Source organism: Paralichthys olivaceus, chromosome 16 (genome assembly GCF_024713975.1).
Source record: "Paralichthys olivaceus isolate ysfri-2021 chromosome 16, ASM2471397v2, whole genome shotgun sequence".
Classification (NCBI taxonomy): Eukaryota; Metazoa; Chordata; class Actinopteri; order Pleuronectiformes; family Paralichthyidae; genus Paralichthys; species Paralichthys olivaceus.
Window position 1 is genome coordinate 22625698 of NC_091108.1, and position 27740 is coordinate 22653437.

Here is a 27740-nt window from a genome sequence, read left to right on the forward strand (position 1 = left end):
TAAGATTTGTATTGTATGTTTTACTGATCTTTCTAGGAGAAATTCCAAGACAATGAGAAAAGCACAACGAATGAGAAAACAGCTATAAAAAGAAGAACAGTTAGGCAAAGTTTTATACATATAACATGAAGAAAAAGCAATGTGTTTCTAGAGTGGCATATCAAATCAGAAATGTGAGTCATTCAGTGTCAAACAACATGCCATTACACAGCAGTGCAGTCAAAAGTATACAGATGCAATACAATCAAATGTCAGGATGTAAGCCATAGTTTTATATGTGTGTAACAAACATTCTTTTTAAGAAACCTCATCTTACTACTTCAAAATCAGATACATAGCTCAGGTTTTTAAAAGACAGATAGTAGAAGTATCCTGAACTGACTCGGCCAAGGCTTCATGTAGCTGCTCTCCATCACAAACAAGCTGGCCTAATTCACATGTCGTACTACCCTAGCCCCAAAGTCAGTAAGCCTGAAACTCAGAGAGACTTAAGAAAACTATAAAATCAATATAATGAACACTGATGAACTTCTCTTCTCTAGTCAGTTGTTTGAGGTGGACAGTCTAATTTCATCAACTCTCTTCCAGTACCAGGTTGCTTACAAAAAACAGACAATAAGAAAATTTGAAGTTGTTGGAAACGATTACTTGTGATGGAATTAGGCTAGCAGTTAGCATTAAGCTAAAAGTATTCCACACCAGTCTTGATGTACGAACATATGATTATAATAATAATATCTTGTCTGACTAAACCAAAACAGCGAGTTGACCTCTCGTTTGACTGACAGGACATAGGTCGTTGTTCAAAGCTGCATACACCACTGAACTCATTTGGCACCAAACATAGTTAAAGTCAAATAAAAGATGCATCAGTAATAATGTCAACAATCTATGATCAAAAGTCATTAAGAGACACTGTAATTTATGTAGATGCAAAAATAAATAGAAGCGTGGCATTTCCTTTTTTCCCTTGGGTCTTAGCCTAAAAGATGCAGTCATTTGTCACGGCTATATCTCCTCTACAAGGCAAGGAATCCAGTCAGTGTGCACTCATGCAAGTACACACACACACGCACACACACACACACACAAACTGTTTCAGTCTTAAGGCTCAACTTAAACTTAAATAATGATGAAACATAACGTAAACGCCCCCTGCACATAATAAGCATTGCTACAGATATGAAGGGTTATTGGCATTGTTCGATGTATAAGTTTTATGATTACCGTTAATGCCACCATCTTCTAATCTGATATTTTAGCACACTGCACAAAGGCATACAGATATCAATCTTTAGAAATAAATTAATGAAAAAATATATCACTTAGATATGAATAAATTACAAAAGATCAATTGAAATTAAATTATAATAAATAAAGAAATAAAGGAAAACACATTCACTCATCCATGCCCTGTAATTTAATGGCACTGTCCTCTACACCATATGAAGGCTGTCATCCTGTCCATTGTAAATAAAGTTTAAATAAACTGCTCCACATTTCAACATTGGCTCTGCCAGGCAGTGCATCCCCCTGTGCTTTCATACCCATGTTATAATGCCATTGTCCATAAAGTTTTTAAATAAACCGTTCGGCACATCCTCAAGGTTCCACAGGTGGTCCCCTCACTACAACTGCCTATGCTTAGAAAACTACATACATCCTAACGTCATGTGTCCATGTTACGGGGAGGGGTTCAGATGAACCACTCCTTCTTGCTCTCATCGATGGTTTCGGTAAAGGCCGGGTCATTGACGATGATCGCTGCATCAGCACAGTCTGCTGACTCCGCTCCCTTGGCCTCATTAGTGTGGTAGGAGCCTTTATGACGGAACAGATGGCGGATCATAAACACCATGATGCAAAGGACAATGAAGATCACCATGGAGATGATGCCTGAAAAAAAAGCAATCAAGCAATTAATCACAGTAGATCTGGAAGTTAACGCTACAAATCTGATTTTCTTATATATGTGATCTCAAGATACAAAGTGATTTAAGAGTGGTTTTGTTTTTTTTGCAGTTGATGAAGTATTATGAGTTGTGTCAAATCACAGTTCACAGAATATGTCCGAGAGGAAATGTAGTGAAGGACATTACAAAGTCCAACAGTTTCAACCCTATTTGAAATCCCCCAAATCGATGGTGCATAATATTGTAAAAAACAAATAATAAACTGTTTGAATAGACCAGCCAGAGGTACTGTCCAGTTCTTGTTCACTTGTTATCCAGAACCCTCTCCTCTATTTGAGTCCAGTTTGTTCCAGACTTCTTCCTTTAAGAATTATGGAGGCCACTGTGCCTTTTAGGAATCTTCAATCCAGCGTATTTGTGCCTCAACACACCTGTTTCAGGCAGTTCCATCAATCTCATGGCTGTGTGAGCTGTGAGACCTCATAAAGACAGTACAGATGGTATGTGTCTTTCCAAACCATGTCCAATTAATTGGACTTGATTAACAAATGAACTTCAACCGATGTGTAGAAACATCTCAGAGATGATCAAGAGAAATACCTGAGCTAAATTTTAAGTATCATAGCAAAGTGTTTGTTTTATTCTTTAACATTCAGTAACATTATTTCTATAATGAGGTATTGAGTGTGAATGTAAAAAGTGAAAAGTCTGAAAACTTTGTGAATGCACTGAAGTGCAAAATGACTTTACTGATAACAGAGGGCACTAGTCATCGTCCTCTGCTGGAGACAAAGATGTTGTGTCAGGTTTACCTCCAATTATGACAAAGTTGCGATCCACTCCATCACCACTGGCTTTGTCCTCATTGAAAGGGAAAACAGCTCCAGCTGCAGACAAACAGTTATTTGTTATCTGTTAGAATTCTTACACAAACCCCTTTTCTATTGGACTTTAAATTTAGAATGTCCTCATTTTGCTTGAAAATGTATTATCTGTCTGTGTCTCAACCTGCTTCTATGTGCCAAGGGTCGCTAGCTGAGGCCATGGGGGAGATGGTCAGGGGTGAGGCTCCACAATTGGATGGGACCAAAATCCCATGGGTGCTGACAGGTGCTGCCAGGCCCAAGCGTAACGCAGCTTTCAAAGGTGCCACACTGTTAAACTGAACTCTTGAAAGACAGCCCACAAAACCTGGCGTGTTGTAGCGCTCGATTAGGACAGGGTCAATCTGTCCAGTTTCTACAAGAAAGACAGCAGATCACACAATGAGTGAAATTTCAGAAAGTTTTCAGGAGCAGATTGAATGTTCTCAATACTTACAATACATACAACTGTTTCACATAGTGCATTGTTTCATGCACTGAAATGAATCTATTTTAAAAGGGAAGACATTCATCTCTATGCCAGGAGAGGATGCCCAAAGCACACAATATATATGATACAGAATCATGATTAACATGGGATTCATTCAGAATCCCTGTGAAGGACACTTCTGGGTTAGACCTTGTACTGTCCTTACTGTGTGTGCACATGCTGACACATCAGACTTTAATCTTTATGGCAGTGGTTCCCAAAATAGGGTGATGGCAGGTAATACTTTGTTATAATTGATAAATAGTCTGTATTTACACAGCGCTTTTCAGGACTTGATGATCACACGAAGCGCATTACAGTACAGTTTTTGGCCATTCGCCCATTCATACAGTGCAACTGCACTTTTTTCCAATGAGAATGGCATGCAGAATGGGGTGGACTGGGTTTGACCCTCTGGTTAGAGGATGTCCCACTCCCCAATCCTGAGCAACAGCCACCCATTAAGTGGTAGTTAAATAAAAAAAGCATGTCATCAGCCATATGTCATTCCCATGTGACCCTTGAGGTGATTTTTCTAATCATTTACACACTTACCAAAGACTTTTCCGAGAAAGATACTTTTTACCAAGTTGAACTGGGTGTCCGAGGCCACTGGCAGAGTGTATGTGTAAACTGGGTAGTGGTCCAGCTGTTGAATATTGAAAGAGGATTGGACCAGTGACACCAAAAACCGCTCATCACAACATTTACTGACATAAGAAATACTGTAACCTTCATCTTAACATGGAGAACTGTTGCACATGATGCTGATCAGCGAGATTTAGAGTTTTCATTGGCTAAGCTAACACTGGTAGCTAACACACCTTGTTCCAGCTCTGTACTGGACATATCAACATGAGACTGATATTCATCAGGAAACCAATACCCCGGTTTGCCCAAATCTGCACCATACATGATACAGATACCACGGTAACGTACTGCTGCAGTGGCAGGTAGTACTAACCCGGAGTCGTATTTCTCTTAAGTTCCTGGTTATGTTGACAGAGTGTGGCTGTCCATTGGCCATGTTACGATGGTCAACATCAATGGTATGAGGTTCATTTAGCCCCCCAAGACTGTAGCGGATCTGGAGAGTCCCTGAAAATAATGTTTTAATAGGATGAGTGAAACAGCATTTCATTATATTTTTATTTTTAGATTATTTAATGAAGAAATAAATGAAATATGATGTTGATAAACCCACCATTGTGCCTTAGCACCACAGCCAGGTAGTCTTGAGTCCTGGAACTGATGTAGACCAGGATGCTGGGAGTGCTGGTGGTACTGAAGCTGAACACCAGCTCCTCCTGTGTCAGGTTGGCCACACTAGGAACACTATCACCAGATAGGCTCTTCCCTTCTCTTACTGCAAAAGGTCCCACTTCCGGCAAGAAGTCATAACGCACCAAGGTCCCGGTTTCAAAGTAGCCACCTACATCTAAAGAGCATGCATGCAGGCACACACACATACAACACACACACACACCAGCAGAAGCAAGAAGGTTAATTCAAACACTGTAAAACTGTTGGGTCAAATCTAATCAATGAAGTAATCTAATCTGATCCAATGTAATCTAGTTCATTGTTGGAGGCTGTACCATCAGTGCAGAAGGGTCCATCGTATGCAGTGAGTGAGCAGTCACAGGAGTAACTGTTGTACTGCTCCACACACTTCCCTCCATTCCTGCAGTGCATCCCATAGCTGTTACAGTGGCCCTGGCAGCCTGGACTCACTCCTGGGGTCCCTTTTGCCCTCTCTTCCAGGTCAATAGTCATACCATTTATCTTCAGAGCCCGCATGCAGCCCAAGAAACCCCTCTGACCACTTGAGGCACCTGCAAAATAAGATAGAAAACATATTAGTTCAGTTAGAGCGATGAAGTCAAAGGGTCAACTCTTGCATAAATCATGTTCATGCGGTGGAACAGTTTGGACATTTATTCCTGTCACTGTTGATGCAGTTCTGCCAACAATGTTCACTTGTAATACTACTGTCAGCTGCCATCCAATACAGATATAGCATATTACAGTATCATTATTTAAAACTGCAGAGTCCTACATGAGCTGAATGGAATTGTGGAGTCATGGGGTATACGCTAGTCATATGGACTTACATATGGTTCAGTTGCACAGTACGTACAATGACAGCTATATTAGCTTTATAGAGTTCAGTGCTTTAAATATCTAGTAAGTTATATATGTTGTCTATATGACCTTATAAAACACAAAATACAATGAATGAACAGTTTTCCAACTTGTTGGTCTGAGCACTCCAGCATCCAGCCCCGCTGATCATGGTCCGGCTCTGTCTGCTCGGCCCCCCCGCCCTGTATATGTGTGTGTGTTTGTGTGTCTCTCACCAACATATAGCTCGCTGTAGTACTTCAGTTTCTTGTGACCCTGGGAGGGGGTGGGTCTGACCTCTCTGTACTGTCCGTTAAGTTGCAGTGCCGCTTCCTTGATGTTCTTCTCAGCCTCCACACGATGCCATTGGTCATCGTTGAGAGGCACCGGTGAGCGCACACTAAGCTCCACTCGCTCACTACCCACGTCAAAAGAGAAGAAGACCAAGTAGGCTCCTGACCGCACCAGAGTAAAAAGCAGACAATAGCAATATTTATCTTACTGTGTTGTCTTGTTGCTTAGTACTTCCCTGTCATATCTCATTATTCATCTTGTTATTGTTTCTAAAAACTATTGAAAACACATTTCTTTCATGCACTTACATCTCTTTTTTTATCAGTTAGCACCAATCCCTTCAACAGCCTGGCCCCTAGACTATATATTAAAAACCCTGACCAGATAAACACTATTCTAAGGGAGCTAACCTGGTTATAGTTGTAGTCATGCAGTGAAATTATGTTATCTTTTTCACCTTCTTGCCTGCTTAAGTAAAACGATGTACTTGTCACTGATGTGCACCTGAAACTGAATGTGTTGTTTTTAGACATTTCTAATATTTACTCCCATTGTTAGTATTTAATAAAACACACTATTGCAATCACTGCAGGGAGCACATATTAATCTGATTGAGTTTTTTAAATTTAAAAAGCTTCTACAATTTGTGCACACAGACATACCTTTTAGTTCAATGTGCAAGAAGTCGGTGGTTCCGAGGTTCTCCAGAAAGACTCCATGACTGGAGGAAGTCTTAAAGTAGAAGGAGATGTCAGTGCTAGTTTCCCCTCTGAAGGACGGGAAATGAAGAAAGGAGGCAGGGCTGGTGAAGGATGCAGCGTTCCAGTAGTTTCCTTTAAAAAGCAGCAGCAGGACACAATATTGCTTAAATACTGATCGAAGATAATAGCTCATTGTCTCTGCTGAAAAATGAATAAATGTACGTTTTTCTATAGCTATGAGGACCAATTTTAGTTCAAAAATGTATTTGGCTACATAATGCATCAATCAGCCAATAGGTGTCCAAATAACTATAGATTTCTACTACTACTATACTGTGTGTGTGTGTGTGTGTGTGTGTGTGTGTGTGTGTGTGTGTGTGTGTGTGTGTGTGTGTGATAGATAGATAGAGTACTTTATTCATCCCCGGAGGGAAATTAAGGAGTGTGTGTGTGTGAAAGACACTCACGGTCCCCATGGCATTTGAGTGGCCCGATTGTCAGTTTGGCCTCAGATCCAGCTCTGCTCCTATCACCAACCACAACCTGACTGACTGGCAAATGATCTTTATACACCAACAGGCCTGCATCCTCCCTCCTGCACATATTCACAGTAAAAAGGTACATATATTTTTGACTTATCAGAATATGCATGCTGCAAATAATTTCAAATGTGTGGGATGTATGTTTGTAAAATAAAAATAAAACAGATAAATAATAACGAGTCCAAGCTGCAAGTGCAAAATATGTGAATCAGGTTTAAATGGACAGATATCATTTTGATATTTGCCTTAGTTATTTCTTCCAAATAACCCTTTGTACACCGTGAAATAAAAATATAGCGAACTGCTAACAATCAACATAGATTAGAAAAGAGACAGAATCCATAGTAAAGCATTAATAAGATGACTGCTGCTGGCTCTTAGCAACTGTAAAGCTACTTTAATGAAGGTAAAGTGAACATACACACTCTGGGAACTTCACTATCACAGCTCACTTACCAGGAGCGCAGGTCAGCATCACAGTTACAATAGTATTTGGGGTCAGTACAGTTGTGTTCGATACCACAGGAACACTTCTGTATCCCTGGTCCAGAACCCCCCCAGTAGGAATGCCTCTCATTGGCTCTTCCTACCCACCAGGTAAACGGGGTGCCATCTGTGGGTCAAACATGTAACACAGAGTTAGTTTACTTTCGCTTTTACTGGACTGATTTTTCAGACTACATGTTAATTTTCAAAATATCCTGCTTCTATGAAAGGCTTTTAAATTGTTGTACTGTATTATTAATAGTACATTGATGCACAGAAAAACAGATGAAGCTGTTGATGGATAATTTTACCTGGAGTGTTGAGCAGACGGGACATTCGGCAGGCGTACGCTACATACTGTTCACAGTACTTTGCATTGCCAGTGACTGACAACACCTGGACACACACACCGAAAAGCAACAGAGACAAAAAATCTTTATGTGTTCTTTACATAAATATTAAATTGTGCTGTGGAATAAACATTTCTTGTATAAATAACAAATCAACTTTAAATATACAATAAAATGCAATTTAATTAATGATATATATATATGCTTTCATTAAGAAACATTATCTGGAAACACTATACATTATCATAATTTTTACCCAGTCATACTAAACATGATTTATTTACTAGAGGGGGTCATGGGAATTTGCTCATCCAATCTACATGTGTATTATGACTTACAACTGTGTCATTCAGGTAATGTTTGTGGGCACAGTGAGAGTATAGCGTAACGATACAATTCGCTACGATGAACCATCAACTCTGGAACATAAGTGAGAGTTGTATTCATATTCCTGGGAGGAAGTCAAACATGGGTGTACATTGTCTTAAATGCTATGTGTGATCTTCAAGGATGGGAGATTCGACTCAGTGCTTTTTTGCAGACAAAGAGATTCTGTTGGCGTCATCAGTCTGTCTCCCCCAGCAGTGTAAAGTTTGAGTGTTAATAAGTGGTGGCAATCGCAGGGTAACAATGCAATATGATACTCGATAAATAGCCCACGATTACGACAATATCACAATACAGCGATTCTGTGATTATGTGAAGCAGCTGGAATGAGAGTCAGCCGAATCACGCAAAATGAGTTTCCTCCTTTATGTTGAATGAACTCATCCTTATAGACAGAATCCGGAGCTCGGAGAAGAGGTCATTTCAAAAGGGCATCCAAGCAAGATGTATCTTGGGTGTGTTCTATTGGAAGTTTCCTGTCATTCAACTGGTAGAAGACCCCATGGTAGAATCCACTGGAAACAATATACTGTATTTCTCATTTGGCCTGGTAATGCCTCAGGTCCCCACAAAAATTGGTTAGAATGGATAGCTTACATGTATTTACACTTCCTCTTGTGTGGTTGTATCCTATCACTATAAGTAACGGTGGCATGGACTTTTTGTGAATACTGCCATAAAATTGCTGAAATCAATGCTCTGTCTCCTGTGCTTAATGCTGAGGTATCCCTCCATGGTTACCATCTGTATTACAACAACTACAACTGCCCCACCACAATAAAGCAAAGTATATGACAGAGTCGCGTGTTATAGGGGTCTTAACATATTTTTAAGTTGCTGCATTTTTGTGTGTTTTATAATATTGGTGTCTTTTGAAATTGTGACCAGTTCCCTGAATCTGACCATGGAACCAGAGAGAGACTGAGGGGACCAAAGGCGGGCATGCAGCCATGTAAGTGAACCATGGTAAGTGAGCCAAGCAGTGAGCGAATACTCCAGTCTTGGACGTGGTCATTACCGCCCAAGAAATCTGAGTAATTTTCATTCCCTAATGTAGTGGACATCATAGCAGAGCCAAGCAATGGGTGGGGAAACTGGGTTGGTGTATCCAGGGGATACTGGCAGTTAACATTTGTTCCCTCAGACAGTTTGGTAGATCAGGGGAGTGGGCGATGATCCAGGAGTGACCTGTGTGGAGAAGAAGTGGGGTGCTGTGGACAACACAGCTGACTATTTCCTAAGGCCAAGGTCTCACCTGCTTGGCACAATGGTGGACTGGGGCACTCAGTAATTCATTTTATCAGATAATTTAGTGCCATTCCTCATGTTTTCATTGATTGTTAATAAGTGACCTTATGTTCATTAACTTTGCTAACCCCATTTAAAAAGAACCTGTGTTTCTTATTGGTCCTAGGGCTCTTCCTTCCTCGAGGTGGCAGTTGATTTTTAATTATATTTATATTTTTAGATGATAATAAAAAGTAATCTATAGATTATTATGCTTTTCAATGGGCTGAACCACCACAGACACATATGCAGTAGGTGAAGTAGGTCAAGGTAAGTGTGTGGTTATTGTGTACCTGTTCATTGGTCACATTGTAAGTTATCTGCAGCACTGCTTTCCCTTCCTGGTCTGGACTGGTGACTGAAGTCTGAGGAGACAGGTTGTTCTTTAGTATGGTCCAGACCTTTTCCTCTAAAAGACAAGAAAACAAGCCATCAATGCCTCCACACCTTCCTCAGGAAAGATCAACTTGCACTATGCAGTTTGTTTGCTGCTGTGCAGCTGCTGAAGATTGATGTTGATGGTGGAACTCATGTTTGTGCCACAAGCAGTAACAAGAGAAACCGAGATAGAGATAATTGAACATCTCACCTGTCATGTCACAGCTGACTCTGAAGGGGGCAATAGAGCCACTGCCGTCTGGGTCGATCCAGTAGCTCCCTGAGCTCTTCCCCAGGTGCTTATACTCCTCGCAGGACTGCTGATACATCGCTACAGAGGAGACACACAACTCTAGATGGTATGCATACATCATACAGTGTGTGTGTGTGTGTGTGCGTGCGAGTGTGTGTGTGTGTGTGTGTGTGTGTGTGTGCGTGTGCGTGTGCGTGTGCGTGTGTCCACCTACAGGTATGGCAGGTAGCTCCAGTGTATCCAGTGCCACTACAATTGCAGCTGAATGTGTCCCACGTCTGAGAACAGCGACCGTCATGCTCACAGTGGTTGGGAACACACCTTTTATGAAACAGATAAATGGGGGGATGGAGTGGGTGTAAAAAATCATTCCAACTTTAGACTGTGAATACACCACCAGATCCCCTCTGGAGGCTATCACATACTGTTTGTGCTAAGCGTTGCAAAAATCATGTGCTAAACAGTAGACTCTAAGCACAGATGTTCACATCCTGGTATTAAAATGCATCTCTTGTGACCACTTTTTTGTTCCGTATACAAATAAACATACATGTCATCTGTAATCGCGAAGACCAAATTATGTTGTTATTACCCAGTCTGAGTTCAAAGATTTGTCCAATGTCACTGTGTGTGTGTGTGTCCCGTGTGTGTGTCTGCATGAGTGAGTGAGTGAGAGAGATAGGGAGAGAGAGAGAGGTCAGGTCAAGGGCCAAATGGATCTTGTGCAGCTTTGCTGTGAAGAAAGATTTTACCCATTTGACAAAAGCATCAATCATAATATGTTGGTTTGTTTGTGTTGATATTGTGCCAGTGGTGCAGGATGCATTTGCGTTCACACAGCAAAAATAATGTGGCCAGATGGGATCCAGAGCACCTCCAAATGTGGTTTTAGTGATCAGATCTCAGGACACATTTGGGTACGTTCACACCTGTGGTTAACACTGAGCACTTGTGATCGGATCTCAGGATGGATGTTAATACCAGGTCTGCACGGAATAAAGAACTACTATATATTTTGTAATAACAGGTCACAGAGTGACAAAGTGAAAAATTAAAATCCAAACTTTTTCCCAGAGTAATTAAATTGTCGAGGGTTAGGGGCAGAGAATATTACAACTTGTTAAGCCCTATTAGGCAATTTTTTTAATCAAAACTTAATTCAAGTGAACAAGTTGCCTGTTTGACTCAATAATATAGATACAAACACACAAATGGTAAGTGTGTGGGTGGAGCTGTTTTGTTCTTTCATGAATTGAGGCAGGGGAACCAATTTGTGTTACAGCCTATTGGGGGAAAAAGTCCCAGTTCTCCCAGCCGCAAGTTTGTCATTGACAACCCACATTAGCTGTAAGACAGCAGAACTAGCCACTGAGCAACTAACTCGTACTTCCTCTTATTTCATTACATCCAGTTTATAATTGTATAGTTGTATACCTGTCAATAATGGCACACATATCCAGGCTAACATTTTCAAAAGTCCCAATGTGGCCTTGCTCCACAGCCCTGAGGTCAGCTAAATGGTCGTCTATGTGGATCATCTGCATGCAGCCCTGGAAGGAGCGCTGCGCTGATCTGGTATTAGTGTGCATGAAGTAGCCTGGACACAAAGAGAGGGGGTAAAAAGTCATTGTTACAACTAGTGGAAGAAGACTGATTGAAATAATCAGTCTGTCTTAATCACCACACCAGAAACACTTATTTTTACCCTTAAGTTCTTCAGTTATCTGAGGGGGATACATTTTCCAACAAAAAGTTCCAAATACTGTTTCAAACTTTCTCCACACACACAATGTCAGAAATAGAATACAGATGAGGAAATGACCTAACCTTTATTTAGATTTTTTGGCCTGAAAGTTATTTAAATCTACTGATTAGTACTTTTTATTGCTAATCAGTAGTAAAAACTGGAATCAGCCATCAAAATATCTCCAAAGCACTCACCAGGTTTAAACTAGAGTCCCAAAATCCCACCATTTTTCTCATTCTCAAAAAAGGAAGACATTACCAAAGTGTCCCTGATACAGTCTATGTCAGACTGTCTGCTTTGTTTGTTTGATTCACTCTAGAATTTATGAGGAACGCCATTTAAATACATTGGAAAAAAACACAGACTCAGGTTTGACTCTGACTCATATTGCAATGTGCAATCAGTCAAATAGCCATATGAGACATATTGTGATTTGTGAATATGGGCTATACAAATACATTTTGATTGATAGATTGATTGAAATAAAACATTTCAACATTCACACACAGGCTATATCCACACTAATAGATTTTTGTGTTAAAATGATATTTTAAAAAAACAGATCCCCTCCAGACAAGTTGAGTCATGACTGATAAAAACAGGAATAGAACTTGTGCACCCACTTAGTAGTTTCCAAATGTCTATCCATCAAGACTAAAACACAATCCCAGATTCTTCAAACTAAAATGGGACCAGCAGCATTTACAAATATCTGGGCTGGAGAAGTGTAGAGGCCAGACAATGAAGCAAAAGTGATTTGTTTAGCTAAAATGTGTTAGTTTGGATAAAGCTGCAGACCTCCCTGTAATGCCCAACTATAGTTGTTGTTCTTCTTAAACTCCCTATTTTACACTCCCATCAATCCTGCTTCATTATACAATATGTTACAAGTTTCACAGTTTTTCTCTCTCCTCTTTCTCCATCTCTCTCTTCTCTCCCCTCTTGTCAGTCCACCATTTTCCTCTGCTCACCCCAACCTGTTGAGGCAGATGGTCACCATAACCAGTTGAAGTCTGATTCTAAAGGTTTCTTCCTGTTAAAATATATATTTTTAATATTTTCTTTCCACAGTCAGCAGTACTGCTAGTTGTGGGAATTGTTCAGTTCCTCTATAACATGGTGAGGTCTGGACTGTACTGTTTAAAGTGCCTTGAGATAATATGTGTTGATGATTTTGGTGCAATACAGATTAAATCTAATTGAAATATAAAGTGGCACTGTGTTGTGGTAACAGACTTAATTTAAACAATTCTAATTTGACTAAAAGAAACTAAAGTAACTGTGTAGTTCACTGTGTGACAATATCACTTGCACTGCCACCACCACAAACTTAAAATCAATATTTAGCTACCTCCAAAGTAGTAGGCTCCTACAGTCTGGATTTGAATGGGGATGGCTGTTCTGACTGTAGATGCTTCATCTCCATCCACAGTCAGCATTGCATAGTTCTCCAAGGCATTCAGATGGACACTGTGCCACTGGCCATCATTCAGACCTGAGCCTGAGAAGAAAAACACACTTCAGTCAGGAGAACAGCCAAATTGAAGCAGGCAACAAAACAAAGGTGACAACTAATTCAACTAACTGAAGGTTCCTGAACTTCCGTTCTGGTGACCAATGAGTTCAGCTCACCTGATGAGATGTCAATGCGCGTGTTCTTCCTCTGTGTCACATTCATGTAGACGGTGACCTTGCCCTCCGTCAGCCCCACCTCCACCCAGCCATCAGCCAGCGCCGTAAACATTAGCAGCCCATTGGGGTTCCATGTCCTGAAAGACAGACTTACTGACAGAGTGTCACTGTCACTCTGACCGGGCAGCCGCAGGAAGGAGGTCGAGTTGAAGAAGACAGGGAAGGAGTTGGACTCGGCGCACGAAAAAGTCAGGTTACGCTAAAGTGGGAGAGAGGAATTATGGAATTATAGTCATGGATTGACTAAACTACAGACTGCTCCTTAGTCAGGTTTCATTTTTGTTGTATTTATTTATTAAAAATACAGGAATGCTGGAAAGTCTTTCAGCAAAATAGTAATGACCTCACCACACATAAATTACATTAATATGCATGATAAAATATGTTGGAAAAGTAATGACAGGGTTTTAGATCCACACAACTGCACCATTTAATTAAAAAACCTGGACAAGCTGAGGAGCAGGTTTGAGCCATTGAGCTGAAATACGTCACATTAGTCTTGTCTTCCTTTTTTTCTGCGATGCACTTTGCAACTGTCATGTCATGTCAGATACAGCCACTCCTACTTTAGTATTCCTAAGATTCCCAATGTCTAACCTTCCTTCCTTTCTGGCCATATTCCTCTCCTGACAGCATCTGTGTGTTGCAACATTTTGCATGCTTCTTGGTGCCCTGATCTGCACTTGAAGAAGCTTGTCTCTCTCTGCCTGCCTTTTTTTACCCTTACTTGTTTTTGGCTGAGCTTAAACATCCAATTTCATCATCCTGGTCTCCAAGCTCTGACTAACCCTAACCCTCCAACCCTTTTGTTACAGAGCTATTACATGTGTTGTGAAATATTCTCCTTCAAGAAAAAGTTACCACCAAGATGAGAAACAGTTTAGTGCAATAAGAAACTAGCTTTAAAAAAGTATGAAATCCTCAGAAATGTCATTGAATGGCAAAAGTGTGCAGAGTTGGTAAAAGTGTCATTTTATTCACACACACACATGCACACAATAACACACACTGAGTCAGAGGGAGTTGTCTTACGAAGCTGGACGTGTCCACCTTCTTCCTGCGGACAAGGCTGGTGATGTTGTCTCCGTTGTAGGTGATTCCCTCCATGCAGCCCACAAAGTTCTCTCTGCCTCCTGAGCTTGGCTTTGCTGACACAGCCACACCTCCAAAGCTGATCTGAAGGCAAAGCAACATAGACAACATGGACTATGGGATATAGATCCTGTGATCCTCTGTGATCTTCACTGTGACCCGTACACACACTCCATATAAAATCAGATAATTCAATTTTAGGTAACTGAAAAAATTGCTTTGCCCACTTTAAAGCATTGTGTTTCTGTCTTTTATGTTGTATTATTTGTATATCCCTTTTTATGTGCTTAAGTCATATACAAAGTCCAACTGGTCAGCTATTTGTAATTATGTAATCATTTTTTAGAACATAGGACAAGATGGTGAATATCTCTTGTATGCCCGAAGGTTACACTATTGACAAACCTAACAACAATTCAGAATTCCATAAAACAATATAAAACGTTTAAAAGAATTTAAACAGTGAAGGTAAAATTAAACTGATAAAACTGTGTGACACCAGTCAGAGATATGATTCAAGACTGTAAACTTTGACACAGCCTTCAAAACAAAATTAAACCGAAGCTTAATAAGAAAATAAATAAATCTACTAGGATATTGTCCCTGCATAAATATAAATCAACATTTAGTAAAGGTCACCTGGTTGCTGATGAGGGAGACTCAGTCTAATGTGAAATTGATGTAATTTTATTTTTTATTTCCTTAAAACCATAGGAACGTTCTGCCTGGGCTGACGGAAGTTCATTGGTAAGACAAACAGTAGTAGCTAAGATAGCCATGAACACAGCGACAGAGTGTCTCCATCATCTTCTTCACACACATTATCAACAGTATTGATTAGCTATTATAAGAGTTTGCTACATGATTAACATGACCTCAACTGAACTGAACTCTTTTATTGCAAATCAAGGCCTGACAGTAAGAGTATGTCCATGCAGAGCTAGATAAGTTAAGTAAGTAAAAGCAATAAATATTAAAACGCATCTTTGTTTCTGTATTTTGTCTAAGTTTTTCTCCCCCAAAAATTTTAACTGATAACAAAACATGTCCAGAGTGGATCAATTTGAAAAAGCTTGCAGTGTGTGTAGTGTGTACAGGACAAAACAAATTGTACATAAAGCAATGGAAGACTTAACCAGGTGGTTTAGTGTGGATGCAGATCTTTCCAAGAACTAATGACAACTTTGCTTAGTTCTACTGTATATTTCAGTGACTACAATGAAAAATGGCAAAATATTATATTATAAATAAATATCTCTTTGCCATATACAAAGTTGGGACTATGGGTTCATGGTTGGCAAGTGGCAACCAAAGCTCATGAACCACCAGGGAGCCTCTATGCAAGGAGATATAAATGTATGTAAAATTGTGAAAAAATCTGTAACAACACTGCTTGATGAAAATGGCCGAAAGCATGAGCCATATGGAGTCTTTACCTCATAGTCCAGGTCAAGGTGGTCAAAGTCTCCATTGGTCCTGAACTGCTGAGTGTGATGGTCCAGAGTGAAGTTGACATTCCTCCGGTAACGCTCTATGACAACCGAATGCCAGTGGTCATCATCCAGTAAGCTCCCACTGATCACAGAGGTGTGACCCTTGATGGAACCATACTGGTTACTGCCTGCAAATCAAACACACGAACAGGTTGCGTTAATGATGTTTGACAGCGCTTGATAATACAATTCAAAGAGTTGGATAGAACAGAACTGGCTGTGTGGCCATCACCAGACATACGTAATGCTGTGCTTTAAATTACACATATTTTACAGAAATGCTACCTAAGTTGATGCTGAGCTGCAGTCGAGCCCTGCGGAGCTCGAGGGAAAGGTAGTCTCCCTGCTGTCCTTCTCCATGGAGCAAGACACCGTCCCTAGCTGTGGTTCGAAACTTCAGTGAGATGACATCCTTCAGAATCTTCATCTTCTTACTCCTGAAGCGGTAAGAGATGACACCTTGGCCATCAAAACTGATCACATCTGCCCCTGGATGACAAAAAGGAAATTCTGTATTCTACCAATGGAACAAAGCTGGGATCCAAAATGTCTGCTGGCTGAACCATGATACACTTTTTTCTTGTGTGTCACAGTTGCAAGAAGAGCATAAAACTGTCACCCTCCAATTTCCATCATCAATGTTATAATCCTGCAAAAGCATTTTGCTACATTTAAGTCATGATAAACATGTGGCAAGCATCATCTTGTTTTCAAGTTGTAGTGGATCTGACACTACAAAAAGACTGTACAAAAAGGCTGTTCACAGATAAACATAAAACATTTCACAGACAAAAACAAAGAACAAAACTTCATTATTCAAAACTCCTGGTATGGCCATGGGTTGTAACAGCCACTGTCCTCTTGTACTTATCATTCACAGATTTCCTATATTTAGCAAAATGAGCTAGACAACACATTTGTTAATGTGTACTTAAACAGGTTTACTTTTATGAAAGTCCTTGTTTATATGCTGATAGTCTTTCATTAATAACTAAAAGAGAATGTTTATACAATTATCAGCCAACCATGTGACAGCAGTGCAGTGGAGGAGCTTTTTAATTAGTATATTTAGGGCTAGAAAATGTTTTATTGTATTTTGGGGGTTTGTTAAAATAAAATGTATAGATACTGCAACAGTTTAGTTCTTCATACATCTGGTGGAAAATAATTTGTTGGTAAAATCAAATCTAATTCATAAACATCTAGAGTGACATATACTGTGGCACAGAGTAGACTGTTGGTGGAGCAGTTTATCCTCTTGTACTCACAGTATGAGCAGCCGTAGAGCTCCAGACGTACGCCAATGCGTCCCTCTTTGCTCCAGTCCACTGGGATGAAGCGAATGTAGCGAGCCAGAATGGTGTGCTGCAGTTCATGGTGAACCACGCCCTCAATATTGACATTTCCCTCAAATGTCTGAAACACACAGAAAACAAATACAATGCGATATACTGGCAGGTACATGTAATACTTAGTAATTAAACTTGTAATGACTTATCAGTTCAAATTTATATTGAAAAGATAAATAATAACAAACATTTGAAAAACTGGATTAAATACTTGGATTGAAAATTGTAAAGCAAATAATATATTTGGGTTGCAAGAAAAGCCAACATGTATCAGACTGGACAATGAGACTGCCCATCTTGGTCACTTTCACACATTTGTGGCTGCTTGCAAAGGAAACTTCCTGACATCCTTTTAAAATGATTTCTTATCTTGGTTCTTTTCTTAATGTGAAATACTTGTAGCCCTCACCTACCACACCTATTCCTGGTTTCCCCCGTCAGTCTATTCCATTTCCCTAGTACTTTGCTAGATTGCTCTGATGGTTTGTTACTTGTTTTTGGATTTTCCCTGCACCCTGGCCATGTCTGACTTATGCTATATATACTGCATATAAAAAGTATGTACTTATAAAAGACCTCAACCTTTTTGTTTAAAGATACAGAATCCAATTTTTCTTTTTCTTTCATTGACATTTGCAGACGTGTTTCTGCTATGAAACATGCTGTGACTCAGATTACAGAAAGTTAGGAGCAATACACTGACCCTACATAGTGTTTTTAGGAGCCAAGTTTTAACATTAAGAGAATGAGGTGGCTTCCACTGGGATGCAATCATTTTCTTCAAATGCCATGCTTTTTGAGTTTGAAAAGATTAAGAATTTTAAAATAATTTAGAATCAAAGCATAAATAGTGCACTTTACTCCACCTTTTGTGGGTTTCTGTGCCTCTGAGTTTCAGTTTTGGTCCAGCTCAATCTGGCATTAAATGGTAAATACATTCTGCTCTACAGATACAAGACAAGCAATTACATGACCATGAACAATTAACTATTCTGTTTTTTTTATTTCCAGGAGTTTCATATTCAGTATTGTTTGCTAAGCTACAATGGTAGAACAGCTCTGTTTAGTAGATGTTGGGTCAGTTCAGTAGAAGTGAAAAAGAATATTTGTACAATGGGAGAGACATATATGCTGTGGCTGAGTGGTAGAGTGGTAAAGATACTGAACCCCTTAATGGCCCCTAAAATATGTTGAATGCACAAATTGTAAGTTGCTTTGGATAAAAGTGTCCACCAAATGACATGTAATGTAATGTTACAATACCTTGAGGGAAACATATGAGATGCACCCTTGGATCATCCAACAATAAACTAGTGAATATTTGTACAAAGACCTTGCAGATGCAGTCGCTGCAACAATTTGGCGACTGTTAGGAAAGTTAAAAATCGTATTTATGGTAATGTATCCCCAAGAAACTGCCAGTGTCAATAGTAGGATGTTGCTGCAATGATTTAATTTGACAGAAATTGTAAATAATGGTTTTCAAAGGGTTCTAGTGAAGTTTAGATTAGATGAGATGACTTAATACTACACAACATCAATAAGATTTGTCCTTACCCAGATGTTACCATCCTGTAAATAAGGCCTCCAGTTTTTCTGACTGTCACTGTAAAGCAGCCGATACTTGCTGGTCCAATCGGAGCTACTGTAGCGACCCTGAGTCCCTATGGCAACCACCTGCTTCCTAGAACCCAGGTCCACTTGTAACCACTGGTAATGGTCTGTATCCAGGGGTGACCAGCCTCCAGCACCTAGGTGAAAGATGAGAGAACATTAAAAGGAAGAAGAGCAGAAAAAGGGTGTCATTTGGAACTGATGGTAATGTCGTCACATGGATACATTAAATGTATCTTCACCATTGTATCTCTACAAGAGGAAAGAGGTGCTCTATCTAACACCAAACCCACAGGCTTCATCCTTGGTAAAGAAAATTATACCTTATCCTAAAACTTGAGAGCTCTTGAGCACTTATCTTATTAAAGGTCCCTCTACTAAACCATTGCAAATATTTTATATATTGCTCTCACCGTTTCAAGATTAATCTAGTCCAGGTATCAAGGGATTACAAAAGCCAGCTCTACTTCTTCAGTTGGCAGTCTATGCAAATGATTTTAAGTGCCTCAGAGACCAAAAGAAAATTCCAGAGGATAGTCTGTTTACTGAACCTGTCATAGAGAAGAGTGGCCTTACAAAGATCAGAAAGCGCATCTTTCAAACCAAACATTTTGCATAATGAGATCCCATTTGTGAGGGTGGGCATGGTGGCATCCAGCTGCAGGAGAGACGTATGGAGGGGGCTAAGGGGATCAGCACTGGGTGAGTTGATTAGCACAACTGTTACTCTATTAGACATAGCAGCATGCTGGGCCTGAGAGCTGCTGCCACAGATGTGGACAATCACTACCAAATAATGAAGAGTGACCCTGTGCACCAGAGTATCTGGATTCTGGACTGTATTCTACAGCTCAGCACTTGTACTTATCCATAACCATAAAAACTGAAGGTATTGAAATTACCTTCTGGGTTTACGCAGCACAAATTTGTCCACAATGGTCAAATGCAATGAGATTACATCATAAAACTGTTTCTTCATTGAAATCGAAAAGTACAAATAGTTGAAATCGAGATCACTAACCAAGATGGGACAAAGTTATCTCTTAGACATTTAAGTGATGAAGTCTCTGAGTTACTCCTGCATTGGGGTGGTTTAAAGGATCGTCTGTCCTTTTTTCAGATCTGTGTATCTACTATGTCTGTAACTTTTCAATTAATCATGTTCAAACAAATTCTAACTGATAAGCATTTTCCTCAGATTAGTAATTGATGTACAGATTGTTGGTATTTTATCTTTGTTTAAATTTTTTCTATTTACAATGAAGAATTGAAAACAATTCCACAATGTGCTTCTCATATTTTTAGAATGGTGATCCAGGGGATGAGTTTTTTTTATTTTTTATCTATTTGATAGGGACATAGCATGTTAATGAACATCTTTTTTAAAAACACCACATGTGAACATGCCAGATTCCAGTAAGAATGCTAACCTGTAGTCCCTAGGCAGGTAACAAACAAAGACAAATGCATCATAAGCACAACATACAGAAACAAATATATAAACATTGCATAGGTAAAAGAGGACAAAACACAGCCTCCAATGTATACAATTAGAAGTTATCACAGTTTTGGTTTGCCTTAATTCATCATTTAAGATGGATCTTAAAATAGGTAGGGAGAGCAATCCCTTACTGCAAGTGGTAGGTCATTTCACTATTTAAAGGAGGTGAGCCAAACAAGGAAGGTTATGTGGAGTCTAATCTGACCCAAGATACTTGAACTCATCTGCAATTTAAATTTCTTCAGAAACACATTTGAACAAGTTTGCATTACTGATTGTTTTGTAAACATAATACAGTTGGTGTTCAGCGGTAGAGCAGGTTGTCCAATAACCCCCCCCCCCCACAACATCTGCTCCCCGGGTGCCAGCAACAGCAGCCCACCGCTCCAGTATATGTGTGTACATGGCATCTGTCAATGTGTGTTTTTAACAGGTGCCAACTTGAAGGGTTAAATGCGGAGAACAATTTCATGTATGCATGTAAAAGTGTTAACATGACAATAAAAGTAATTCTTCTTCTTCTTCTTCTTCAATAAGAGATTTGATTCAGGAAGCCAGTTATTGTAAAAATGTTATATTGTATAACCAAGAATGGAGCCTTGGGGTCTGTTTCCGCAGATTTAGAAATTGGGCTAACCATGGCCACCTTCCAAGACGATGGTACAAGGGAAGCTTGCCATATGATACATTTACTAGATGTCTAATTGGACATATCATAGAGTCTTTGTGTGGTTTCAAAAAGTTTGTGTCAAGCCCAGAGGCATCCTTGGATTAACCTACCTCCTTATCTGTCTGTCAATTCGTGCAAGGAGCATAGGGTGGCAAATTATCGTGGTTCAACAAAGCATGTTCCTTTGCCTTCATTTTATTACCATAGTTACATAAATAATTCTTCAAATTTTTATAGACAGTATGTATTAATGAAAAGAGAATTAACATCGGATTACACTTTACAGGACTGTTTACTACTCCAGAAAATAATTAAATTGGGGACACAGTACTTGATAAATTAATGAATGCTGAAGGACAAGCTCAAAAGAACAGGAGCTGAAGCACATATCTTACACTGAAGATATATCTCTCTTTCATGATTCACCATTCCGTGCAACAGTTTTCATTTTGACATGATATATGTACAAACATCTTTTTTTAATAAAGGACATAGGAACAGCTTGTTCCAACACTGCCTTTGTACAGAGGGTTTGTAAGTCATAAACTAAGGTGGAGGCTGCTGAATGAATAGTTTGCATTACTTTATGGTTTGTCAGTTATTGGTGAGGTGAGCTTTTATCTTTACCTTGGACACTTTTCAGCTCATCTACATTTATTCACTACAGGCTTGAACTGCAAAGATTTTAATAAATAACACACTGGAAAAATAGGGGTGTTCTAAGACCTTTTAAAGTGCATCATCCGAATATCAACCATGAACTTTTACAATGTACATTCACAATAGTAGGGACAATACTTGCACAGGCATACCTTGTTTTCGATTGAGTTTGGCATAACCAGCTCCATATCCTTTGGCATATACAGATGAACTGGTGAAGGAGCTGTAAGGAAGGGGAGTGGCCAAACTGTCCTCACACTTCCCTGAAACAGAGAAAACAGACCACGTGATTAGCTTATCATAAGCAATGAAGGTTTTATAAATATAAACCAAAGACAATCCAACAGTTGTATCTTTTTAAGTGCTGAAGAGCAAATGTTAGCGAATGCATGAAGTCACTTATCTCAGATGGTCAACATTGTGAACATTACAGCACACTTGTAAACATCTCCATGTTAGCACTGATATTGGGAGATTTATGAAAATGCTCAGTGCTGTGTATGAATGCACTAAAAGAGTACCATTCATTGAACATGCTCATATTTTTGGTGAATGGTGAACTAAACGGTTTATTATATATGATAATATTAAAACTAAAAGACTGTGGATCTGAGTTCTCAAGATTCTTTTGTCTTTCATCTTTAAATATCAAAAAAAACATAATGTGCCCAAGAACTAGAAGAGTGTCTTTGTGTCTAGATTTATAGTCCTTGTAATTCCAATTCATGTTTGCTTTTACAGTAATTCTATGCAGCTGTGCACATATCAGATTGTCCTGACTTTCTGCAGACCTTATACTAGGGAGCTAATCCAAATTTTGAAATGGCAAGCAGAAAAAGGCTAAATACCATGAAAATATTCTTTAAAATAACCTTAACACACTGCTTCAGTACTGATGCTCATGTCCTGACTGGTCCAGAAATCAAAATGTGTGTGTGTGTGTGTGTGTGTGTGTGTGTGTGTGTGTGTGTGTGTGTGTGTGTGTGTGTGTGTGTGTGTGTGTGTGTGTGTGTGTGTGTGTGTAGGTTTTTAAGTCTTTGTTCCTGACATGGAGTCTTGGATGGGGGGAGGGATCAGAGCTCTGTGTGTGTTTGTGTGTGTGTGTGTGTGTGTGTGTGTGTGTGTGTGTGTGTGTGTGTGTGTGTGTGTGTGTGTGTGTGTGTGTGTGTGACAGGTGCAGGGTATGGTAATGAGCTTCCTCATATGCATTACAAAACAACAAGCCAAGCATGTATTAAGCAATTTTAAAAAACAAGAAGGTGATAATCTGCCCCACAAAGAACCTGGAAAACAACCTCAACATCCCAACAACATCTCTTTGAGGAGAATATGTGTTCTTCATTTCTGTGATATTAATTTTAATACTATTGTCTCTCCTGCACATTCTTATGTTAGTATTAGCTAGGGCTGTGTGATATACTGTATGATGACATATATTGAGTGAACATGCACAAGAATCTCTATCATTTATTTAATTGTGTAACAAATATGTCTTTGCAGCAATATTTTTTGTTACTTGGAAAGTGCTTTGCCCTCTTCCACACAGCACAGATATAGGCAGGAAATGTGTGTGAATGCAACACAAGCATGTAGCCTAGTCAACATGATACAGACAATTCAGAAAATGTCGCAAACCAGCCAAGACACAATGAGTAGCTTGTACTTAAACAGGTCTTTGTTTTTTTTCCATCTATCTTTACATATTTAATACACTAATATTTTGCACAAAAGAGTCTAAATAAAAATAGGACAATAATCAAATATGTACCTGTTATTTGTGTACAGTATATTATAAAATATGAGAAAGTAAGAAGAAATGGGCTTTTCCATATTGTCATTTTATATCAGAAATGTGTTTTTTTTGTGATGTAACGTTATCTGGATATGAAGTGACCTACAATGGCAGGAAACATTATGTGAACCCTTTGGGATTACAAGCCTTTATGTATATCTTTTTTATAAAGCATGGTCTGGTCATGCTGATCCTATCTAAATGACAAAAAGCAACAGTTCACAATTTATTTTAACAAATAACACAAATAATTGCATTGTTCTTGTCCATATTGAATGCATTATTCAAACATTCATAGCGTAGCTTGGTAAAAAGAATCTGAACTCATAGATCAACTTAAGCAAAAGCTTATTGGTGTCAGAAGTTCTGGAGTCCCATAAATGAAACAAATATGGAGGTATGGGTTAGAGTAACTTTGACCACTCAAACATTTTGAGTTCGCTACTCACAAGAAGTATCTGCTGATGTGAACCAAGGCCCACAATCAAGAGTAGTTGATTTGCACAATGTTGGAAAGGGTTACAAAATCATCTCAAAGACTTCTTTCATCCATCCATCAGTCTAAAGTTAGAGAAATTTTCAGTAAATAAATAAAGACTATTTGCTACTTTGGCAAGTCTCCCTATGTGGGCACCCAGCCAAGGTGACTCCAAAGACACAGAATCCTCAATTACATACAGAAGGACCCTAAAGTTACAACTAAAGTCTTGAAAGAATCATTGGAAGAGGATAGCATCTCTGTTCACGAGTCAACAATATGCAAAACATTGAACTGGCAGGGTGTTAGGAGCTGCGTGGGGCCTCCTGTTTACTACCTGCACAGCTGAGCTTCATCTCCTCATCTACTCCACCTCTCCTCAGTCTACAAAACCCCAGCTCATCTCTCCTGTCGTTGCCAGATCATCCATTCACCAGTGTAGTAATCCAGCTTAGTTATTGAATGTCTATCCGCTCGGGTGTATTTTATGTGTTCTATGTATGCCTTTTTTCTGCTTATTTACCCCATGCTCATTTTTTGTCTCAGAACCAGCTGCTGGTGTACTCACTGGCTGCTTGCACCAACTGCATACCAAACAAGCAGTTTTGTAGGTGGCATTAAGGATGAGTGTCATCTGTGTGTGCCAGAGCCAGACAAGAGGGGAAATGGAAATTACATAAAAAAAACAACCAAGAATGAGATTGTACAGAGTGTTATAAGAATGTCATCTTAGGGAAATGACGAATGTTACTATCCATATAAATAGCAAGACATCAGCAGAGCTCAAGTGCTGAAGCTTCCAAATGGGGCTTCAACACAGAATGGTGAGTACTTGTGTTTGCACTGGGATGGTTAGGTTCTGTCGGGTCAGTCTGTGTAAAACTGGACTCAGTTCAGCACAAAGATCCAAGATCAAGATCTATAGAATCTATATCAGCTGATCAGCAATCAGCCCGAATTACCAATCAATTATAGCAACAGACAAGGAGATTCTTCTGGCAGAGGCATGCAATGAGTTAATGTGCCACCTACTTGTTCACTAGTCTTGTAACTGTTTGGTTTTAATCACAATTAGTGACATGGCGCCTTAATCGATCTGCCACTACTATTTTCAATAGTAATGGTAATAACAGTAAACTGTTACAATACAAACAGCCCAAAGGAAGGGCTTGTTTACTGTAAGATGAACTGTACAAAATCAGAACAATGCAGCAAGAGGACATGAACATAAGTTTTTAGTAGCTCCCCAGTCTATACAGGAAGAAACACACATCTGATTAAATTAAATGTTATGAGAGCAGTCTTTTCAGTTTTTACCCAGTCTCCAGTGAGTAATGTCCTTTATGATAGAAGTGTGCATTGAAGGACATACAAGCTATCCATGCAGTACTATGTTATGATTACGTTTGAATTCTACTCTCATTGGGCCTCATTCACCAACCATTCTTAAGAGGAAATGTGTTCTTTAAACCCACTTACAATCAAACCACAACTACCTCCTCTTGCACCTCTTTTTGAGCTATTTTGTATATATATGATATAATATCTTTTTAAGTGTGTCAGTAATTTGAAATACATGAAAATGTTGAAAAAGATAACACTTATTTGCAAAAACACCCTGTTTGACACACTGGTGTTAAATGCATGTGACACATTTAACAGTTCAATAGTTTTCCAGCCTTTAGTTAAAATGTTCTGTCTAATTGTAGCATGTTAATTCTGAAAAACAAGCTGACTGTCTGACTCTGAGACGGGAAATGCCTGTGTGCGCACCGAGGTCAGACCTGAACCTGTCTGAACCTGACCTGAGCCCGAAACAGTTAATGCGGCACTGAGTGTGTTTTAATCTGTCCCTAACATAAATGGTTTTTGTTTGTTTTCCCAGATTACAGAAATGAGCAGTGTAAAAAAAACAGACCAGCCAATGTGACTGACCTGAACCAGAATATTTTTTAAAACATGCAGTAGTGTTATCAGTGATGCTCTTGTCCGGCTCAGATGACCCCCACCTCCTTCTCTCTCTTCAGTGTTTGACAATAGAGATTGAGATCAAATTTTTTTTTTCCTTCAACTGTGTGACTGTCTCATACAGCTTTCACTGAGAGTAACTGTATCCGACAGTTTTTTGTTGTTCTTTTGTATCCGCGGCTGATGCTATAAATATTTTTTACAGTTTGATTCTTGTGTGCCATTGAGCCTCATTCACCAATAACTTCCAAAGAACTTTCTTAAATTTGATCTGAAGACGTTTTCTAAGAAAACTCTAAGTCAGATAAATGACACATTCTTAAACTGCAGAATCGTTCACATTTGTGTTCTTATATTGATACAGTATATACCATGTGTTGGTAAGTTGAAAGAATGTGTCAGTTTTTTTTTCTGATTAACAGGTAAATGCCTTGTCAGTGCCCATAAAAGGGCATGAGACTGCATTGTTGTGTGCACACACAATCACAGAAACTGAAAAGAATATTTAAGAAGCCAAGAGTAAAAATAAAATACCACATAAAACAATACATGGGTTCAGTGAAAACTGTATCAGGAGAAAGTTGTATGATTGAAGTATAAAAAACAGTTTGATCTCAGATTTGAAGTCAAAATATATATTACAGACGAAAAGGAAGGTGCACAGAGTTATCTGAGCTGGAGCAGCTCATCATTGGAAACACAGCACTGCAGATGAACCCTCAGCTGAGCATCTGTGGATACTCAACCTGAGCCTGACAGGAACCATTGGCACTGGACATGCCAGGTTCATATGTTTTGAATATTATTCAGTATCATGTCCAGATCGGAACATGATGCATCTCCTGAGCCATCTCTCTTCTCAGAGCAGAAATATACTCAGTTTTCAGAATTTATCAGCTACACTTGGATGGAACATTTTAGCTAAAAGTTGTAAAACTATGGAACATGTGACACATTGTGTCAATGTAAACACCAGTGTGTAAAACCTAAAGATGGGAGACTATTTTTGTGACTAAATATCCTCTTCAACATGTTATTGTGGTAATTTAAATCTTATCATACAACTGTAGAATTAAAAGTAAAAAACACAATAACTGATTCTTTTATAGTCTTTCATTTTTCAATATTTCGCAAGAGTGCTCTTCTCTATGCTTAGATTCTGTTTACATAAGAACAAAAAAAAATCCCAGATAAGAAAACATTGGTGAATGTTAGAATCTTCATAAAAACTGCGTACGTGGGTTTTAAGAAGAAATTTCTTCTTAAGAATGGTTGGTGAATGAAATGGGTTTCTAGTAAAGTATCCTGATAGGCAATGGCTAATGACAGCTGATAACCTGGAGAGAGCTCAGTTATGGAAAGTCTTATAAACCATTAGTATTGTCTTGTAATTGTTCTTATTAGTTGATTTCAAACAGGATGTTTTGATTCCAACTGCACACAGATATGTGGAAGTACATGTAATTCTGGAACAGACATTGAGCTTGCAAAAGTCCACCAGTGACATAAAAATGGCCATCGGACTACAAACAACAACAGATCAAGTATATCTCGGTCCAGGCAACACAGTGGGAATTTAAGCATTGCTCATCTTCATATTAATACTGTTACAAAAT

The 27740-nt window shown here is 39.1% G+C and overlaps 1 protein-coding gene across 1 annotated transcript in view; it reads right to left on the reverse strand.

The window, feature by feature from the left end:
• Positions 1 to 27740, reverse strand: part of cntnap2b (contactin associated protein 2b) — a 37316-nt gene continuing 9576 nt past the window's right edge. Inside the window, exons 2-25 of the mRNA XM_020113506.2 lie at positions 22039 to 22149; positions 18999 to 19192; positions 17361 to 17508; positions 16378 to 16581; positions 16036 to 16220; positions 14540 to 14683; positions 13448 to 13706; positions 13167 to 13316; positions 11503 to 11665; positions 10283 to 10389; positions 10027 to 10146; positions 9731 to 9846; positions 7725 to 7809; positions 7384 to 7540; positions 6853 to 6980; positions 6347 to 6517; positions 5627 to 5845; positions 4865 to 5101; positions 4471 to 4704; positions 4231 to 4364; positions 3822 to 3915; positions 2922 to 3152; positions 2726 to 2800; positions 1 to 1896 (exon numbers count right to left, since the gene is read on the reverse strand). Coding sequence (XP_019969065.1) covers positions 1697 to 1896; positions 2726 to 2800; positions 2922 to 3152; positions 3822 to 3915; positions 4231 to 4364; positions 4471 to 4704; positions 4865 to 5101; positions 5627 to 5845; positions 6347 to 6517; positions 6853 to 6980; positions 7384 to 7540; positions 7725 to 7809; positions 9731 to 9846; positions 10027 to 10146; positions 10283 to 10389; positions 11503 to 11665; positions 13167 to 13316; positions 13448 to 13706; positions 14540 to 14683; positions 16036 to 16220; positions 16378 to 16581; positions 17361 to 17508; positions 18999 to 19192; positions 22039 to 22149 — 3866 coding nt within the window. The 3' untranslated portion in view covers positions 1 to 1696. The remainder of the gene's footprint in view (positions 1897 to 2725; positions 2801 to 2921; positions 3153 to 3821; positions 3916 to 4230; positions 4365 to 4470; positions 4705 to 4864; positions 5102 to 5626; positions 5846 to 6346; positions 6518 to 6852; positions 6981 to 7383; positions 7541 to 7724; positions 7810 to 9730; positions 9847 to 10026; positions 10147 to 10282; positions 10390 to 11502; positions 11666 to 13166; positions 13317 to 13447; positions 13707 to 14539; positions 14684 to 16035; positions 16221 to 16377; positions 16582 to 17360; positions 17509 to 18998; positions 19193 to 22038; positions 22150 to 27740) is intronic.